The 21692-nt window shown below is 37.5% G+C and overlaps 1 protein-coding gene across 1 annotated transcript in view; it reads left to right on the top strand.

The window, feature by feature from the left end:
* Positions 1-21692, top strand: part of DISC1 (DISC1 scaffold protein) — a 208152-nt gene that overhangs the window by 81496 nt on the left and 104964 nt on the right. The window contains exons 7-9 of the mRNA XM_074818475.1: positions 3983-4037; positions 8541-8643; positions 19880-20068. Coding sequence (XP_074674576.1) covers positions 3983-4037; positions 8541-8643; positions 19880-20068 — 347 coding nt within the window. The remainder of the gene's footprint in view (positions 1-3982; positions 4038-8540; positions 8644-19879; positions 20069-21692) is intronic.

Raw genomic sequence — 21692 nt, 5'->3', positions numbered from 1 at the left:
AGCATACCATTCCTCATTATGAACATCATTGTCTCAGCAGGTTCCAACAGTGTTATTCAATTCAACGTATTTGGTACCTATTTTTCTTTAAGGTCACTAAGATGAGATACTTAAAAGGCACTGCCTTGCTTGAAGTATTGGGATCTTAAAATTTTTTCTCATAGTCTGTTACTACATGCCAAGTCAGCCTCAGCTCCTGAATATGCAGCATTCCCACATCCTCCTGCAGTTCTCCAGCTGAAGCCTGTGTTTTGCCAAAGTAATACTTCATTCATCATGCAGAAAGGGTAATTCCTCAGCTCCCGCTTTCCTGATCTGGTCTAGCATGTATGCAGTGAGGCCGTAGGATGTAGCAAGTCTACATTCCTCTTTTCTTCTCTCCTCATTATGGATCCTAATGTGTGTAAATCCACTGTAAGCCATTTAAATGATAGGCCTACGTGGCCATCTGCGTGCATAAAGAAATTACACATGATGTATGGATTGCGGTCAGTTCTGCAAGTGTTAAAAACCTTTATTTTCTTGCATTTAGTCAGTTAAATTTGCGTTAATTGAATTCCTGTCTTATTCTAGTCCTTCCATCAGCTGGGTCAAGAACTTTTGCTTTCTCTGTGATGAGTTAGCTTATATTGAATTTGAGAAGTAACTTCTAAATGGTCCTTATAATAGATTTCAGAGACTGCGAGGACAAGCAGTCAAATTCTTGATTAGCTGTTCTGCCAGAGAAGAATACCAATGAGTCAAAACTATGGACATCTTCATAGGCAAGAATTCAGTGTTATTCCAATGAGCTCTTTTTAAAGCCATTTTCCCTGGTAGTAGTAAGTAAAGCAACTTTTAAGCGGACATAATACCCCTCTTAAAATGATATATGATGCTCCAGGGTGGTGGTAAAAGAAAATACTATTTCTAGTTCAAGTCACATGTAACAGATCATGGCTGTTAAAGCCCTTTGTCAGTAGAATGAATCAGAATTGACTGCCTGGTTTCTCTTGCGGGTCATTAGCTTGTCAGTTAATTGGAAAGCTTGTGAGGGGCTTCTCTGTGACAGTGTTTGGTGGTAGAAGAAAACAACCTGGGAATAAACTTAGTTAAAAGCTGTTCATAGTTGGTAACTAAGGCTGGTTCGTACATGGTTTTGATTGCTGTGTTGGAGTTGTATGATGGGCTAATCTCTGAAAGGGATAAAGGGATTCCTGTGGTATCTCTCTGAAGGGCTAACAAGGATTCAAAGCAGGATACTACTGTGAAATTCATGTCATAAATAATACAAATACACTTGTTAAGAGTCTACATGAATGCTGTAACTGTAACAAAAGGATTCTTTAGATTCAAGTCTGTGGTTAATGTGGCTATCACTAGCTTGAGTCAAAATGATGGTTTACTAATGATATTCTTTATTGATACGTGTCAGATTAATATAAAATTCTCTTTAAACTGTAGTTCTGCAAAATTCTCTTAAAACTATAGTTCTGCAGTCATTAAAATGGCAGTGTGTGATTTCTTATTTATTTTTCAGTGATTTGATAGATGCTCATAAAAAAGAAATTTGGGTATAAAGAGGGTGTTTTCTCCCACTCAGCACCTGGACCTGAAAGTCTGCATGGGCTTGTGCATCTTTGTTAGGAATGCAGACTCTACAACTGGGTCTTAGTTTGTAATGCTGTTTAGATGTATGGTTTTAAAAGAAATTAAAAATTGATCTCTCTTCTGTTAACTGAGTTCTGCAGAGGAGGGAAATGTTGTATGAACCTGGGGGGGCTTTCTATGAGGAAAGTAAACAGATAGGAGGAAAGGCACATGGAAGAGATTTGTTAAATAGAGGTGCCATCTTTATACTGTTGTTCTTCTGGCTATAACTGCACTTTACATTTTATCATGGCCTGGGTCTTTAGAGTTGAATTTTATAAGGCTGTTTCAGAACAATTGGGTCAGTCACCCATTATTCATTCAATTACACACCACAGCCTTGCTGCTCCCTGTTGACATCTGTACACAAAGCCCAGCTCTTTTTTACATAACCTGACCAGCTCAGATGCCGATCAGGAGATGCTGAAAGTCACTGGGAGCTCCAGAGCCTGAGAAAAGAAATGGCTAAATAGTTCATCCCTCTGGCATGCCCAGAGGCAGGCAGAAAGCTAATAATGGCATCATTACACATGTAATATTTTGTGTTTTGCCCATATATTGCTGTAGAAAAGGGAGAGATTGGAGACTGCTATGTGGGAAATGTTGTTAAACCACTTTTACGTAGCTAGCCAGCTGCATTTCTGTTTGTTGCCGCACAGAGACATTGACTTACACTGTCATGAGTTATTTCTGAGGGGACTGCCTCATCTGGAGCTGGCGGGACCCCCGTGTGCTGTGGTGGTAAAGAGGTGACTGGCCTTGCTGGGCTGTAGATTGAAAAGGTGTGTGCTCCATGAAGCAGGGTGTTAGGGAAAGCAGTGCAAATAGCTGTCTCATTAATGTGATTAAATAATATGCGGGGCAGCTGAAGTCTGCCTCTGAGGCTGTCTCTCTCCTGTGTGCAGCTGGGCAAGGTGGTCCAGCCAGCCTTTCTGTAGGTGGTCAGTAACTGAGTGCAAGTTCAACCTCGTGTGTTTTGGGGTTCAGACTTAGTAAATTCTGACTCTTGAAACAGGTCTTTGTAAGTGCTCTGCTTGAAAAATACGAAGGAACAAGTTCTCAAAAGAAAACTGAAATGCATAGAGGTAGGCAGCAGGGACTGTGTGCATGTCAAAATGGGCACTCAGCCTTAATGTGTGCTTTCTGAATAACAGTGACTTGTGTTTCTTCCACCTGTAAAATGAATACAATACTGCCTTATCTTGCAAGAGTATCATTGAAATAAGTCCTGTGATGTTTCTGAAATGTTTGGATACTTCAGTGCCAAACACTAAAGAAAAGCTCAGAAATAAATTAATAGTTCTTTATTCAGGAAGAATATCAGTGGTAGGTCATGAAAGAAGTACAATCTTTATAATGCACCTAAAAGGAAGAATTGAAGTGCTGCTGGTGGGGAGTGCTGACTGTCATGTATAGTGAATTGAGGTGTCTGACAGAAAAGAAAAATAGTGTGTGATAAAGTAATTGAACACTGTATAAAAAGTGTATGCCTGCTAAGTAGAAGGGAGGGAGGTATTAAGTCGCGAAAATAATCTCTGTGCTAACTCCTAATGTTTGATTTGACTTGGATTTTTGAATTTATGTTAAAAATGTAACTTGTGAATTTATTTACAAGCACCAAAGACACAAGTTTTTTGTTATGTTCAGTAATATCAAAGTAGTAAACCTGTTTTTATACGTGGAAGAAAACCTTGAATTTTTTTATATAAGCATGGATGATGCCTCCATTTCAGCCCACTGTTGAATCAATTTGGTACAAATATTTTGTAGGTTTTTATTAAACTAAACAAACTGAGTAGTGGTATTTATGTAAAATTACAGTGAGAACAAGTGACTGTAGTTGAACTTCTCCTGGCAGAGTTGGAAATGGGGTTGTAAGAGGATAGTTAACTGCAAACTCTTTGTGTCAGAAACATGTTTGTGTTAGGTGTTTGGATGGTAGCCTAGCAAAGCAAGCTACCAGTCCTGGATGGTAGCCTAGCAAAGCAGGCTAGCAGTCCTGGACACTGCTGGGAACTTCTGAGATATTACGGTTATACAAATAATCATAATTGTGTTTCAGATGGTAAGTAAAATGCATATAAACTCATTAATTAAGAACTGTAAAGCTAGGGTACAAACAGTTTTGCAAACAAACAGGATTAAATGCGTAGAAATTGGGTGGAAAAAATGTTGATTAGTCACTAGCAACACTGAAACAAAATACATAGATTTTATCATTGTATTGGCTCTTTTGTGTTAGTATGAGTCATCTTAAAGCCTATGTGCTTCCATATGAAAAAGTGTCTTGTGTAGCAGGCAGTGATGAGCAGAGAAGGTCAACTTTATTTTATTTTATTTTAATCCCTTCTAGCCTTCAGGAAAAAGAACAATCATTCAGCATGTCCATTAAAGAAACTACTGACAAAGTAAGTACACATCAGTTTTCAGTTCTTCAGAATATTTAGAGAAGCAGATAATAGCTTGCATTTTAATAAATTGTTTGTGTTTTAAAAAATTGTTTTGTGGCGTTTCTTCTAAACAGATTTTGCATGTAAATATTTTTAAACATACACTCCAAAAAACCACCCTGGTTTATATTTGGACAGGCCACAGAGATTATGCTTAAGGAAGCAGATGGAGTAATTTATTGTTTCTTGGCTTATGTTTACTAGTGATCAGTTTTCTCGCTGGTCTCCATTTTGGAACAGACTCCTTAGCTTCATGAAATGAAAGTGAACTCTGGTCACAGCTGGATGTTTTTACTCTTAACTCAGTTCCTCTTACTTTCCTAGCTGATTTCATTGATGTGAAGGAAGAGCATAAATGAAGTACCGCTTTTCCCTGCCCTTTCACTAATAATAAACTAGCAGTCTAATTCTTATCCCCCTTTAAAAACACAAAGAAAAGTGATGTGGCATATTTAGCATACCTTTTGTGTCTAACCAGAGATGTTAATGCTTTTCCTTTAATTTTCTTATTTCTCATGGCATCCTTCCAAGAAGGAGAATACTAAATTTTTTATTTCAGAATGGCACAGTGAGCCATAGAGCATCTTTGCTCCAGGAGTGCTCTAGAAAAAGAGTTCAATTTGTGGTAGCTAATTCATATAGGTCTATATGGAAGAGGGGGTGGAAAATATTTCTGGCTTTTGATCAGTAATGAATTTATACTCTGAAATAAGGTTATTTTTCATGTTCTTTCTCTAATATCACTCACCAAAATTAGTGAAAATTTTATCCTTTATGATCTTTTCTTCCTAGTCATCTTGACCAGTGCTTTTAGTGTGCACTGTTAAAAAGACTGTTTAGACTGCATCTCAATACCCCTCCTTTGTTCTCTCCTCCTTTATTTTGAGCTCATTCTCCTCTGTTCCTTGCTTTTGCACACATCTTGGGAAAAACTAGTATAGACAACTATAACATGATGCTCCTCCCTGTATTTTTTAAATGACTATGAATAAAGTACCAAGGAAAAGATTGTAATTGACCTATAGCTCATCTACTAAAATGATTGAGACATTCGGTACCTCAGAGAGATCTATTATCTGAAGCTATCTGCAAGCTGAAACCTAAGTTACAGATTTTTGCCTTCTCCCCAGAAAATGTGCCTCTTAAAGTTTTATTTTATAACTGTAGCATCTAGACACTTTTTCAATAAGAGCTGAAACATTGCGTGACAGTTGAGAAGTCTGAGAGGTAGAATTCCACAGCCTGTTTGGTTCTTTAAAAATTCAATAGATAAAAATACTATTTTAATTTCATTCTAATCATATGTGATGGCCTTTATTTATTAGAGAAGATAAATAGGAAGCATGTAATGAGACTCCTCCAAATCATTCATTATTTTATTTATTTAGATTGACTTATACTATTATTTTCTTCTCAAACTGAATAGAGCTAGTCTTTTAAACCTTTTCATTGTATGGGAAAAACACCACTTTGTCAGAGGTCTCTTTTTCCTTCCTGTGCCATTAGTATTTATATGGCCTTTTCTGCCTCATCTGTGTTGTGTTCAGCTGAAGCTGCAAAAGCTAAGATTAGTCCTTCCTTCAGAAATTAATATCTGCTTTTGCTAATGGCGAGATTGTGCTGTATGGAAGATCCAGGTGGGCTGTCCTTTTCTTCAGGCAGTGTAAAGAGAATTTTTCTATCTTTTCCAAGGTGCTGTTGTAAAGAAATGTGAAGGTTACTCAAAATTTATTTTTTCTTGAGATGGTTGGAGGAAGAGTAAATTTCAGTGCTTTAGTCAGTGTTCTTGTCCCTGTTTCTACTGCTATAGATTAACATCATACGCTGGCAAGATGGAAGAGGATGACAATGGGCAAATGTGCTTTTGATATTTTGCAGCTTTTCATCTTGATTCCGCATATCTTTGCTAACCAGCATCCTGCTGGTTTCAGATAGACTGCTGTTTTGAGTAATGTTTATGTGTCTGAACACAGATTTGTAAGGTATATTCCTAAACAGAAACCTTTTTATTTTTTGAAAGTCTGCTTTTAAAAAAGCCCCACGAACCACTGAAGAGGGTTTTTAAATAGATACAGTAATATTTGACTGTAAAGAATTTCTCTGAAACTCAAAGGAATTTTTTTTGGACTTGGAGCTCATTGGTCCCCCTGGGCTGCAGCAGAGCTGGTCACTGGGGACAGGGAAAGGGCATTGCTGGGGCCACAGGCACAGGTGCTTGTGATCAGACTGGTTAGGGGAGGATGGTGCATTCCCCGAGAGCAAAGGAGGAGCTTTGTGAATGTTCATCATCTTTATTAGCGAAGAAATAACCTTTCCTCAGTGGCTGAAGAAGGTACTGTAATGAAGAATGCTAGCTGTTATTAAGATAAAATAATTAGAAAAAATTAAAAGAATTGGAGCTTGTAGAGTAGAACTGATGTAACATTGAAGAAGTGCTATTAGTTTAGAGGACATTATATTATTTTGCCTTTCCCAGTCCTCACTTAGTTTTGTTGAACTATGCCATATGATAGCACTGAAGATTAATGTTGTTCATTTATCTACAGAATACACGTGACATAGATACGGGCAGAGTCTTGCTAACATACTTATTTCATGTTCCAGGAGAATTATCTCTGCGAGCTAGAGGAACTTCCTTTCAGCCTCTGTTCCCTGCATTTGCTCCATTAATAAAGAGTGCCAGTGAGCTTCATTCTGACAGTAGTGCTTACAAAGTGGACAGTGTTCACTAGAAACTGATTAAACCTCCCAGCTTATTTTGCATAATTGCCAAACAGCTGTCTACTGGTAATGACTTTAAGTTACTACCAGCATGGGATATATTCATATAGTTTTCCTGGAGCTGAAAGATTCCCCATCTAATTGCAATTCACTGAGCCATTCAGTACACCTAAAGAGAGAGTGCTGCTTAGAAAGAAGTTATTAAAAACTTTCAGATTTATTTTGGAGATGTGAGACAGAAATGGCCTTTGGGTTCTTTGGGCATGTTTATTCACCTCTGACAGGTTTGGGTTTTTTAAAACATTTTAAGTGAATTAGTAGTCAAGTCTCTTAGAAGAGGGCACTGAAATAAAGTGAAGTATCTTGGAACTGAAAAATTATAATAGGTGCAGAAGTGATGAGATATATTTTTTTTAAATTAATAGGAAGACTCTGAAGTCTTTAGATAGTAACAGTTACTGCTTGGAGGATAGTTCTGTTGACTCAAGGAAAAAAATACGACCCATTTCTGGTTAAGAGATTCTTTCAGCTAAAGCAAGAGGGTATTATCCATTTAAAAGGATTTACGTTAGTGTCATACCTGAATTATTGTACTTTAATTGTACAAACAGATAAGCCGTTAGAGCTGTAAGGCTTTTACTCTTAAAAAAGTGAAGTGATAGCTGTGCTTCTGTTAATAAGCATGGCGTATACATTTGTTTTTGAAGTGGGGGGACAAAGTCAAGGAGGGTGGGGAAACTTTCCTCTGGAGATTTCATTTCACATCTCATTTCTTCACAACTGGCCTGTGCCTCTCTTGACTGTTGCTTTACCCTTGGTTCCAGTGAATGCAATGTTTTCTCAAGTGTCAGCTACAATTTTAAGCAAGTGTTTGATGGTTGCCTTCAAAACAAGATTTGCTTTAGCTTGATGAGAGATTTTTTTGTTTGTTCATTTGCTTTCCTTCACAAATGATGCAATATGGAGTAAGAACCAACAGTTTTGCATATGTGAGAGTTGTGTAAATTGCATGTGCTGTATAAGGTCCTTCTGAGGTGATAATGTACACTTAAATGTAAAGTACAGAAACAGTTGCACTTCCTTTATTTTTTTTTTCTCCTGTCTCTCTCCATGTTTTTAATACCAGTCCTGATTCATTGCTGAAGGAACTTGCAGTTAAAAAGATAAAAAAAGAGAGATAGGAAAAGTCAGAAACCTGAACCCCAGTCAGCTGTGTCTCCTGACTGTGAAACAAAGTACAGTATGGAGCTGGTATAGCCTTATTTATTGCCTCTGCAGATAATTAATGATGGCTGCTTTGCCTTTTTCCAGTTAAGATGTGCAGCATGTTATATTTTGTATAAAAATTGCTGTACACCCTGTGTTATGACATCTTGAACTCCAAACATTGGCTTATTTATGCTCCAGGCATCACTGTTAATGCTAAAATTTTACAAAATTTGTAACTTGGCCCTTCTTCTATGTGCAGCCTCAGCATCTAGTAGTGAAACGTCCTCTGTCATGTAGGTAGCTAATGCTAATACTGTTCCCTATTTTTATAATAGTATGTGCGGCTAAGCCTGGAAGTTTTGATTTATGTTGGGTATTTCTGTAAAGACATCACTTTTTATTAAGCTTTCTTCACCTTGCTGTAGGATGTTATGTCGTGTCTGTAAACGAAGAACATTTGAAGCCTCGTTTAAATTGCCTTATACTTTTACATGAATGAATTATATATCATGGCTGTCTGCCTCAATGTAGGTTTGCACGAGTCAGAAGCTCTGCAGTACTTTGAGGAGGAAAGTGAGTGATATTGAGACTCAACTACCAGCTCTACTTGAGGCCAAAATGCTGGCTGTTTCAGGTAAGTTTTAAGTGACGAAAATGACTAACATTGAGTGGTGTGTTAGAGCAGTTGTTGACCTTTTCATAGCTGAGACTTCTTAAGAAAAGTCATTGATGTGCACTTGTCTAGATCCCTCGAAGGCGTGGCAAGTCCAGCCGAATCAGGCTGTGTCATGCCTTGTGTAAGGTACTTCAGGCCCTTCTCCGTGGCTAGGAAGTACTGGCGAAGTGGATGCTGTGTGGTAGGCAGTAAGCATGCAAAGAACATGATATTTTTCCATAGGTGAAATTGATAAATAACTATCAATAGCTGTTCCTGGACCTTACAAGTTAAATGCCTAGAGCTCTCTAGCTAAGAGCATAAATTTACAACAAAGGTATAATAATTACAAGTGTGGCTTAAAATGACACTTTAAAAGGGAATACAATAACTGGCAGCTTCTGCTGTTCAGATCATTAAACAACTAATGTTGGCAGCAAAAGAGCAATTTGGTCCTTGGTGCACTCGTGCATGTTATTTACAACCAGTAAAACACTGAAATGTGATTACAGAGTCTGATACATAACAGCTTTACATGCCACTTACTTGGGATTACTGCACTGTTCACTAAGGAAAAAAGGCAAAGCATGGTTCTGTCCCTTAAGTTTGAAGAGGTGGGTTTTCTAATTCAGCAAATTGTTTGCAGATGTATAAGTAGGTGTCTCTTTGCTAGACACCTGTCTCAGAGGCAGCTGAATAGGAGAGAATGTGGACTTGAGCACAAGTTAAAAAAGGCTAGACGGTTTTAATACATGTCAAAGTGACATGTTGTAGATACCTGCTGGTGATTTACCTTCTCAATTAGATACAAGAATCTACTACCAGCACACATGAATTATTTTAAAATGAAACCTTGTGCAGTTTCACATGGTTTGTTTGCCAGAAGTGTATAACGTCAGGCTTGAGCAAAATCCTAAAGGAAATTAAGGACCAGATCTTGTATCAGTGCTGAGCATGCTCAATTTCCTTGCTTCTCATAACACCTTTTTGAAATGGAAACCCTCTCTATTTCTCTGTATCCACCTGCAAGAGGTAAGCTGAGCAATCATCCTTCTCTGCCCGTGGGCTGTTTGAACGTAGGTAATTTTCTTGCTTTCAAAATGGGGTCAGAGTTTTCCCCAGCCATTTTATGACTTTCTTGAGAACAAAATAGCCCATAAACTGGACTTGCAACTGCTTCACGCCGCCTACAGGAAGTAGTTGGCCAGAAAAGATGTACCTCAATCTGACTCTTTGAGAGAGTAAATGACAACTTGAGGATGATTTCCAAAACATTCATAACAATATTTTATACTTGCTAGCTCTTAAAAGAGGTTGCTTGTTTCAGGAATAAAATCAAAAGGCAATTTAATGCTGATGTTTCTAGAAACTGTATTCACAGTACTGTGACTGTGATTGCCTTTCTATGCTTTTTAAGAAGTATCAGTGCTATTTTGTAGTACTGATAAGAAGCACTGTTTCTTTTTTTTATTCTTACTCTGAAAAGCCCTTACTTCATGGAATTTTAATGACTGTGAATGGTACAATCCTAAGTTGTTACTGCGGCAAAATTCTGAAGGGAACTGGTTGAAAATTGAGGATGAAATGTAATTTGGTGACAGTGGATACTGTAATTTCTTTACCTCATTGTAAGATATGGATACATTTAGTTGATGTGATGGCGCTTGCTTATGTTAAATGCAGAGTAACATGCAGAGGATGCAGGGGAAATACAGGAATCAAGAAAATTGAGCATGAAGAAATAAAAACAGAAAAGGCAGGATGCAGAATGAATTGCAGCTAGCAGAGAAGCAAGTCAGGAAGAAAAGATTTGGTAAATGCAGAAGAGGAAAGAGGAAGGAAGAGATAAAAATAGCTTTTTTTTTTTCTTACTTAACAAGGTGAAAACAATGAGGAGTGGATAATATAGAGAAGTCTGAATTATTCAGTTCCTGTGTATTCCTGTGTTAGGCATAAATGGACACCTCTTAAATAAGGCATAGTTAACAAGTAGGTCTTAACCTTTTAAATACTGGTTAAGATTTAAGCAAGATACTGTATGTATGTATCCCCTGAACTGTCAGGCAACCAACAGAATGTTAGTGAACAGCCTAGATATATTAAATTGTTAGACGGTGGGAGAATCTTCAGTTGGGTAATATGCAATTATTTAAGGACAGCCTTGGAATAGCATGAAATTTGGAGGAAATTACAGTGTGTGTACAGAGGTTACATTAAGTTAGTTTTTCATTTAGTCTGGAAGCATCAGGCAGTGATAAATGTCTGTTATTTCTGGTTTTTTTTACTGTAGCAGTCAGATCATTCATTCATTCAATTTCCGCAGACAACAGTATTAATGGATACTGAGAAAACTGTTTTCTCTAAACAGATGTTGCATCGTTTTTGATTAACATAGCATTTTCCTTGAGGAAGCAGTCAGAGCTAGGTGATTTTGGAACAGTGTCAAAACAAAAAGGTAACTAAATGCAGTTACACACATCTGGATTCATGTATCCCAAAAGTTAAATTAGATGAGTTTAAGAATATAGTGAAGTGATACATTAGTTTCCAGAGCTTACCAGTGTGATGACTTAGAAAGCATGATATATACCTCAGCCTTTAATGGCTACCTTGATAGCTTCAGACAACATTAATCTTCTACATGAACTGTACTTTCTATTCCAAACACATTGATTTACAGTATTGGTGTATTTGTACCAGAAAATATAAGAATATAGCCGATATTGTTTTGAGGGGAAACTACCACAATAAATGCAATGTAAGCATAACAATTCTATTAGTCCTGTCAATACAATACCTTGGATATTGAGACTGTATAATAAATGATACTGTAAAGACATGAATCAACACTACATATGTGAGCGTCTTTCCTCCTTATTATTTTGTCATTGGGAGGAATATAAAATTAAATTTGGAGGAGAAAGAATGAAGGTTTATGATTCTTTGGATTACTGAAGGCCATAGAAAAAAATAGAGTAGATTAATTAAATCCCAGTGAGATTTCATACCAAAAAAAGCGCCCATACTTATATGTTCAAGAGGTATTTCTGTGAACATTTACAATTCAGATCCTTTATATCAACAACTCCTTCTGATTGGCATTTGCCAGTTGTGATAAATAACTTGCAGTTAATACTCCTGAGATGCTAGTCCAGAATTTTTCTCCAAACATAATTAGTAGAATCTTATTATATTGTTCACGTTTTTTAAGTCAGTAGCTTTAGCTAATTATAGCTAACAAGTACTCCTGATTGCATGAGATGTTACTGTTGACATACACATTTGTAAATACTTATCGATGAAATCTTAGGGTTTAGCATCTAGTGGGTTTTTTTTAAATTGAAACAAAATACCTTAATGTCAGTGCTTAGAAACCTGCATGTGATTATAATAACAGTTGCTTCTTATGTTAGCTCTTAACATGCTTATAAAAAATTTGTAATCAGTTATGGGAAGAACTCTTCTGTTAGCATCATGTGACTACTTATCATGAAATTTTTTGGGGGGGAGTAAGTTGCAGATGAAATAATCCTAAACCAGTAAGAAAATTCAAGTAGGATGACACATAAGCAAGTGTCAATGTAACAGTAGAAATACTATTAAATTTTATTTTCCTACTTTGGGCTGTTTTGCAGGAGAGGAAATAATATGTGAGAAATGGTGTGTTTCTCTTTTTTTCTTTTTTTCCTTAGTGAGAAAATAATTTGGGAATAGGAGGGAGAATGTAAACTAAAATTAATTTTTAGTCGTCCTTTCATCAGTTTCCTGTATTTGAATAAAAGAGGTCATTGGCTATATTTTACAATGTCTTCATAGACCCTATGTGAATTTTTTTTCCTCTTGAGAATGTGTAATAGCGTGGGACTAGACAGCCAGCAAGTGGCTAGCAGGGAGCTAAGCAGACATGAATGAAATACTGAATTCATTATGTAGTTATCTGAGGTGCATGTCATTAATTTACATCTTTGCAAATACAAATTAGATCCAAACACAGAAGTTAGAATGGGGTGACTTGTAAGTAGTTAAAAAAAAATATTCTGATCTTAAAACTGTCTATACCAGTAAGAGATCATGTGTCATCATCCTATAATTAGCACTATCTCTCTCATTAAATACCTGCAAGTGGGAGCTGCTTGGAAATACTGTTGTGGGATGATTTCCAGCAGTACAGTGAAAAGGGTTTTCTCCTTATGTCAAGGTAGAAGTGTAGTTTATAAATAGCATGACATAAATACTAGATATCATATTTTCACAAAACTTAATGCTAGGACTGTTGCCTCTTTGTCTGCTCTTTGATGCTCATTTAGGGCAAGTTCTGCATGGCTCAGAAAGCAACTGCAACAAAAAAGCCCCCAGCCTTCCAGCTTTGGTGCTAAGCATTCCAGTTGGGAATGAGTGTTGTAGAGAGGGGACAGAGCAGTCAGGCTGGAAAATGCCAGTGCAGGCTGAAAGACATTTTCAGACAGATATTATGTGCTTTGGTAAGGTGGATGTCTTGTTTTCATGCCTGTGCTATTTTCTTTCATTTAATGCAGAAATACGTATGGGCATAAAGTTCTTGACATGATGTTGAGATCTTCCCCAGACATGCTACATACAGCTCTCAATTTGTCTTTCATTGGAAGGCAACGGTACTCCTGTTTTTTAAATCTTTCCTGTTTCTGAGAACTGTTGTTTGGTAACAGTTGGAGAATTTGGCTAGTCTTAGAGGCAAAAATACCAATGCCTCTTTGTGCCTCCTCATGAAGGCTTAGGTTTTTTTTATGAATTGGAGACTGGTAGAGATCTGTGTCCTGTCAGGTGACATAGCTGGTTCCCTACTTTCAGATTTTTGCTTCCAGCAGAGGCCTGGGTTGATGGCTTAGGGGCATATTGAGATTAATTCTTCTTCGTGCCTGTATCGCAATGTCTGGCTCCAGTATACAATGCTGTGTATTGGCATGTCTTGCCACAACAGTCACTTTATGCTCCATGAAGTAAAATTTGCCACTTGTGTATTGGTGCAAGTAATGTATTGGCAAGCCGATTAACTCATTTAAAAAAATAATGCCAGAGAGCCCCCCAAACAAGCTCTCAAACAGTCACGCAGACCCCAGACAGCTATGCTATTTGTCTTTTAATCTCATTTCCAAATGAGACTGCTGGATGTTACTGGCTTTCAGTGAACTTCAAGGATAATTTGTTGTAGCTGAAGTTCCAGCATATGTGACCAGACAGCAGAAAATCATTGCTTCTCTTGCAGAAGTCAGTCATGTAACAACTTACTCTTTTTCTCCTCTGTTACTGAAGCTGTATCCCTGGAGTGTGAGAGAAGGTCAAGTAATCTCTTTGACAGTTCTTTTTCTGTGGTTTTATGCTCAAAGGAGAAATGTTAGATGGGGAGAGCTCTCAAGGGAAGGTGCTCTCTCCCCACGGAAAGGGTATGCTGTGGTCTGGAGGGGACGTGAGAAAACCCCTGTGCAGTCTGCAGAGGGGGGCAGTGATGTCCCTCTTTCCACTGACTGTCCAGGGAGCCAAGGTGACAAACCTCTGAACCTCAGTGTATGTACTTTTGGTGCCTAAACCTAGGTGGCATGAATGTTTCTCTCCCTGATTCTTCTCTGATTTTCTTTCCTGGCCTGGTTAGTAAGAAAGGAGGTTGATGATTTCATGCAGCCATCAAGATCATGGAGATCAGGTCTGGGCCGTTTCCCTACTCCCAGCATGTCCCTTCCTCTCCACTGGTAGTAATAGTGAGTGGAGGCAAAGGCAGGAGAGAGAGGAGATGTAAAAGAACCAGAGATTGAAAGGCATATGGTGAGTGGGAGCTATGAGGGAGGGGGAAATGATTATGTAGGGAAGCCTGTGCATACATCTGCTATTGGGTGACACTTGAGCCTTGGAGTCACTTTCAGTAGGGCATCCTTTACTATGTTGAAAGAGGATTATACAGGACTTGCAATAACCATTTACTGGTTAATGCATATAGTTAACTGCTGGGACTAACCTGCTCCTGGGCTATATTTGTCACCCCCAGTGCAGGCAATTGAGAGCATCCACCAGTAGCTATTGCTCTTTGGAACAGGTTGTGTCTCAGAACTGCTGAATTGGCATCTTTCAAACCTCTGCCTTTTTCTTCAGGGTTTTTTTGTGCCTTTTCTCATTAGTAATTTTCATTTGAGCCTTTGAGTTGTTATTACTGATTTAAAATTTTATTGTTGGGTTTTTTGCCCCCCGTCCCCCCCCCCCCCTTTTTTTTTTTTTTTTTTTTTGTATTCCTGTGTTGCTCTGTGGTGACTGATTCGGTCCGGGTACAAGAGGCTTTCTGTGGCAGAGAATTCCTCCTCCAAATGTATGTCTGTGGGGTCTCTTGCCAGCTTCTAGATAGATTTTCTTACTTTACCTTTCAGGATCACGTCAATCATTCAGTTGCGTTATGCTTCATAAAAGTGTTGGCACGTGTTATTCCTTAAAAACAATGATTGTGATTCAAATATGCTGGAATTTGGTAAAATGTTTCAGGAGATGATAGACTGTCCTTCATTTGCTATTTGTTTTTTTCAGAGGTGCAAACACACAGGCAGTGCTTTCAAAATCTTACATTTCTGTCATGTTTTTAGCTTTTTTCTTTTTTTTTGTCAGCAGCTGAATGATAATTTATTTTCTTCAGTTTCTTTTCTGGTGTTGGAATCAGTTTGTATTCTCATTAATCACAGGGTGGAGGATTTTTACCCTTGAATTCCAGTGCCATTGATAAATACCATGGTGGAAAATGCCCTAAACTAAAATGTAAATTTTCACTTTCTTATGTATTATTAAAGGTAGTGTTAGTCTATGAAGAATTAGCTTATAGATAATGATAAATAATGACCAATCTATTCTTTACTACATTCAAGCCAATGTCCAGTACGTATGCTTTACTGTTATGCAAAAATTACTTGTACTACAACAAACATAGTTTCAGTAGAGATGGGACATACCTCTCTGCTTCAAGTATGGATAATAGAAACTATGAACGTATGTAATTTCTGGCGTAAGTATGAGAAAAAGAGGTAGTAAAAAACTTGTGGGCCATTAACTTTGTCTTGTATTTTGAAGGGCAAATATTTAACAAAGCTTAAATAATAACAACACATTTGTTGGTTTTTACAAAATGGGACCGATTTCAAACCATATTTTTAGTCAATTTGTTGCTGGCAAGTGATATCAAAATACTGATATGTTAGTTTGAGACTACTAAATGGGCAACAATCTGCCCAATATAGTAAAATCTGTCAATGAGCTGTTATAAGGGACGTGAGTTTGTGGCATGTAACTATGTATAGAGAAAATATACTTGGTATGCAGGGCACTGTTTAGCTGTAGCATATAGCCATACAAGGACAATTTTGGGAAAAGAGGAAAATAAGGTAAATATACTATTTCTATTCACAGTGAGTAAAAGCAATTATATAACTACTTTGTGCCTGGGGATAATTTAAAAAAAAAATTTCCAATTTGAGTTGTTTTGCTTGATTTGGCTGGTATTTTTGGCCTTCATGCCAACTTGTTGGTAAAGAGCGGGGGATGAAGGATGTACACGAGGAGAAAGCCCTAGAGGGAAAGATTAAGGAGGAAATTTAAACTGGGTTTTTGTTGTTGTCTTTTGAGATAATGCGGTGTTAAGCCCCTCAAAGTTAAGTGTACATACCCAGCTCCTTATGACAGTATACTGCAAGTATTCAACCTCTTCAGAGCACTGGATGCTTTGAATTAGCTGGAAATTGAAAATACAACTTTCTAGTGTTGTAGAAGTATAATCAGTTTGGCCAAGTTCATGTGAAACGATTTCAGATTTTATGATAATCCCAATTATACTTCACATGGTTACTCTTCCCCTTCCCCTCCCTTCCATTTTATCCAAACACTGTTGATTCCATGTATTTACTCAAGTTTAAATGGAATAGATTTAAGATTCTGATAGAGCAACAGACTTTCTAGCCTCGACATTTATAAACAGTTTTCTCAACTTGTGGCTTTTCCCATTTGGTGTGCCAGTTTGTCCCCAGCATGTTTATAAGTAGATGTATGCAGTGGCTAAAATTGCACATTGCTAGTAAGCATCACTGTGAGACAGGAGGAAGGATGGGAAAAGTGGCATTTCACCCTTCAGTCCCCTTCACAGAATCCCTGCCTCACTTCTTGGTTTAGACCAGAAGCTCAGCTTTGGTCTTAGATCATTACTTCCTTAGTTTTGTTGTCTCTGTACAGATCTTCTGAGGGAGCAGTCCTATTAGCTTCAGTGATTTTTTTTTTTTTGAGTTTGCTGGGAAGAGCTAGGACTGACTTTATTTATCTAATGTCACCCAACTAGAACTCTCCCAGCGGTATGACTGTAATAAAGCATAGCTCTGAGTGGTTGACAAAGTAACAGTTATTGTGTTCACTTAGGCAAAATATTTATTTTTTCATCAAAAAGAGGAATTTTAATATTTTCAGGATATTAGCAGAGTAAAATATTTTGACACATGTCTTCAGAGTGTTTCTACAGCATCAATGTGACTGTGTCTCTTAACAAACAAAAAACCCCAGGAGGGCATGTTTTTAATACTGGCAGCTAGGGATTATATATTAATTTTTATATCTACTTTCTTACGGCATTTAGAAAGCAGTTATTTTGGTTGCTGTGATTGAGGTCACTGATGGCACCTGCGGGGCATGAGTTAGTATACACTCTTCTGAATTTTCACTGCAGACTTCTAGACATTTCTGCTGTAAGGGGGAGCTGCGTCAGGTAGTTTTGGCTTTTGGGTATATATATCTGATGCCATTTCCTCACAGCCTCAGTTTTGATATAAATTTCCCCTCTGGGAATTAAGATCCATTCAATATGTATAAAACTTTCATATGTAATATCATACCTTTTTCCTTGCTATCTTCTGAAATGTAAGAGCAGGCTCCAGATTCTAATGAGGAATCTCTTGCCTTCATGTTTTATTAAGGCTCTTGTGTGTTGATGCTTGGGATGAGTTCAGGGGAAGTAAAGGTTCACTGTTTAACTGTAAGTCTTTTTGCCTTAGAAGCATCTGAATATCTGCCATTTTTCCAATGATGTTGTCTTGCTTATCTTGCTGCTGTGTTTTGCCCATTTGGAAACATGTGACAGATTAAGATAATAACATTTGTGGTGTTGTTTCCCAATAAATGCACTGGTAAGCCATAAGATCCTACTGTTTGATAAGCATATTTATAGTTATTTAACTGTATAATTCTTTGTAAGATAGAACTGGCAAACAGGGTTTTAGCTGAGAATTAGAAATAAGGGAGTTTTGAACTCTTAAAAAGAAACAAAAAAAGGTCAGCTTTAAGCAAGGAAAAGGGGTTGACTGAAACTACCACAGCCTTCTGACTAAATTAAAAAAAAAAACCAACACCAAAACCAAACAAGGCTACCATACTTAGCACTGTTCAATTTTTAAGCCTCATTTATTTGATACAGTCTTTTCCAAAATTTTGGAAAGTGTGGTCTTCCTTTGGCACACCTGTTCTCATATGGCCACTCGAGTTTTCATCAGCATCTTTCCTCCAGGAGGATGGTTGTAATTATTTGCTGGAAGTGCTTTCATTCACTCTTACGCTCTGGAGGAATGACGCCACTCTCAGCAGCTGGTGGTGGTTTGCCATATTCCAACCAGTGTGAATACTTGTGTCCCATTCTTGCTCCTAACAGCAGCCAAACCATTCCTGTTTAAGACTTTGTGTCTAATGCTTTTGAGACACCAGGTAAAAATGATGTAATGCCACAATTTAGGATGCTCTGATGTGGATTTGAGGTTTTGGATTATGTCTTAATTTTCTAAAATAAACTTTTTAATTGATATGTTGTGTATAAGGAACAACTTACTATATTCCTGAAACAAAAGCCAAAGGACACCTTTATATCTGAATAAGATGGTGGTATTATAAAGTTACTTCAGGAGTCTATGAAGTCATTGCACATACTTCAGAAGCTGATGAGACATCTGAATGTGTGACTGTATGTGCTTTACATTAATATTTGCCTCAAGGCTAATTTTCTAAGTGCCTTTACTTAATAGATGCCTTTACTTATTAGATCATGCCACCAAATTTTTGCTAAAATAGGATGATGCTGGAGTTATAGATCTTGTGCTAGAGATCTCTTGTATTGGGCAAGTCTACATGGAAATTATTTTTGTCAAGTATTCTTTAGATTACAGTGGGTTTTCTGTGGGTTTTTTCTTTTTTTTTTTTTTTTCCCAGACAAGTAGCTGCATCATTGAAAAGACACAGGTATAGCTGTATAAATGTATCATGTAATAGTTGCTCTAGTGCTATTTAAAAATCATTTAATAGCTGAGCATCTCACTGTCATCGTGCACCTATACTCAAGACTTCTATATGAAGTAAGGAAATGTTCCTCTCCAAGTTCTTATAAAAATGGTTTTCATAAAGATTAAGTGGGCAAATGTTACTCGACTACACTGTAAACTAGTTGAGAATGGAGCTTTTGACTCTGGATCCCTGCCCAAAGGAGCCAAACATTTTTAAAAACTCCAGAGCAGTGTGAGCTGGTGATACTGAGGTATTCTGCCCATCTCAGGTTTCACACTTCAGGGAGAGCCAGAAGTGAAAAGTTTTGACTTGTAAATATGTTTTCTCAGAAGAACATCTCCTGATGGTCATTGCATAGGGCGCATGCCATTTAAGAAATGCAGTGTGTCCTTTATAAACAACCTTCTGGTGCCTGTTATGAACAGCATAGTGCTGCTTTCTTCAAGGAGGAAATACTTCAGGGTTTAGAAGATTAATAGCATCTATTTCAAAAGTATTGTGAGTTGAGATGTCCTCCAAAACAGGAAAATGATCTGACACATCACACCGCAATGATCAATGAATTACAGTATGATATTTTCTGAAGTGTGGACCTTAGGAAAAGGTTTTCTCCAAAAATGTAAATTGTATCAGTAATAATAAAAAAATACTATTTCTGTGTGTATAAGGTTAAATGTGCTATGATTATGATTATTTTTGTACTATGTTAATGAAATGGATGCTTGCAAAGCAGGGGTTTTTTTCTCTTTTTTTTTTTTTTTTCCCCAAAATTGGGTTTTTCAGTTGCTGTTGGGAAATATAGTTGCTTAATTTCCCTTGTTTGCTGTGTAACCTACTGATGTTGCAAGTGTCTGCTTCATTGTCGCTTTCCTCCCCCTTCTCCCTGCCCCCACAAAACATGCAGGAAGTAATTTCGGTACTGCGAAGGATCTGACAGAAGAAATAAGGTCATTAACATCTGAGAAGGAGGGGCTGGAAGGACTTCTCAATGAGCTGTTGGTTCTGAGTGCCAGAAATGTCCGAAAATTAGAGAGAATTAAGGATGATTACACCAGACTGAAACAAGAACTTGAACAAGGAGAGGCTGCCTTTGGTAAGTAGTTCACAGGCTGTTACAGCTTTTGCTCAGTCTTACACACCTAGAAGTCTACTGGGTTTGATGAGCCATCCTGCATTTCACAAAGCGTAACTTTTTTCTGAGGAAAGTTTGTCCAGGACTTAGCTAAACGGTATGCTGTTTCCACTGGAGGTTGGGGGAGACTGAGGGGGAGAAGGGGTATCTCAGCAATATACAACTTTTGGAGATCTATCTTAGCCCAGTTCTCCAAAACTTTCTTTTCTAAGCCCATGTTTGTAATAATGATGATGATGATACTGTGCATTTGTTCAGATACAGAGAAGCATATGTAGTCTTTTATGTGGAAGCAGTTGATGCAGCTGGCTGTGACAATAGAACCATATTTAGTATATATAACTAAATATTTAGTATATGTAACATATTTGGTGATGAGTCTGAACGTATGAGGTGCAAGTGATGCCTGGTTCTGAACGCAAGAGTTTTCTTTGCAAATTTATGCTTGAGGGGGAGGTTAAACATCTTGCCAAACACAGCTCACCTGTAACTATAAGCAGTGTGCTCGGGTTGTGGTGTCACGGTGCAATTGGGAAAGTTCTATGCAATTGCTGGGAAAGCTACTGACAACAAAATAGCAAAGACATTCCTAGACTTGGCTTATTCTCTTGTCTGCTATACCCTCTCCTGAAGTTAAGTGGATAAAGTGGCCTTGCTGCTTGATTAAATGAAAAGGCTGAATAAGATTTAATTGACTACAAATGTATAGTTACTATAGTTACCTCTAAACAGCTAAGTATAAATATAAGAGCTACTGTAAAGCTCTAGGGGTTTTTCAGGATCTTATGAGCAGTAGGTTGGTTAAAGAGAGGAAAGTGCCTCTGCTCTAAAAGTATATGAAGTTTCTTCATAGGCAAGTGCTATTTTAGAATCAAAAGTTGTTGTAGGCAATGGAATACATCAAAGACAATATTTTCAAGATGCATAGAGGAATATATATATACACTCACACTCTACTAGATAAGAACTTTCCTAGAAATTTCTTAGAAATTAGATGGTTAAAAATTTAAAAAATGATTCCTCAAAGTAGTCCGTTGTTACCTAAGTCGTGTGGTTCTAACCCGCATCAGGCAATACTTCCTCATTGCTTGGATTTGCAAGTGGGTTGAAGGGGGTTCTGACATTCCAATCTGTCCATTTTGTTGCTCCTTTGTTTCTAGGACAATTAAACTTCCTATAATACACATGCACTTTGCATTTGTATTTTTCTTCAGCAGGGTTTTAAACAAAACCTGTGCAAGACTGTTGCTGAAGCAACCGAACTGGTTGCAGTTCATAGATTCCTTTTTTCCCCTTTGCATTTATGTAGCTGTAATGAGGTGTCGTCTTGGTCTGATCTCTCCTGTCCCATTATAATTTATGACAATAAGTTGCAAAACACTGTGTATTTACTGTGTGGATTATTCTTTTAATTTATTCTGATTCTGTAGACTAAAGGAGAAATTTATCCTTGTGTAAATTAAAACTCTATCAAGCACATACTAGTCAGAAATACATAAATTGATATCTGAGATCTTTCCTTTTCCTCATCCCTCCCCCATTGCATGTAATATACACAGTTTTCTTCTTTAACAAATGGAAACTC

This window comes from Strix aluco, chromosome 3 (genome assembly GCF_031877795.1).
Source record: "Strix aluco isolate bStrAlu1 chromosome 3, bStrAlu1.hap1, whole genome shotgun sequence".
Classification (NCBI taxonomy): Eukaryota; Metazoa; Chordata; class Aves; order Strigiformes; family Strigidae; genus Strix; species Strix aluco.
Note: the sequence above shows the minus strand (reverse complement) of the source record. Positions and strands in the feature narration are given on the sequence as shown.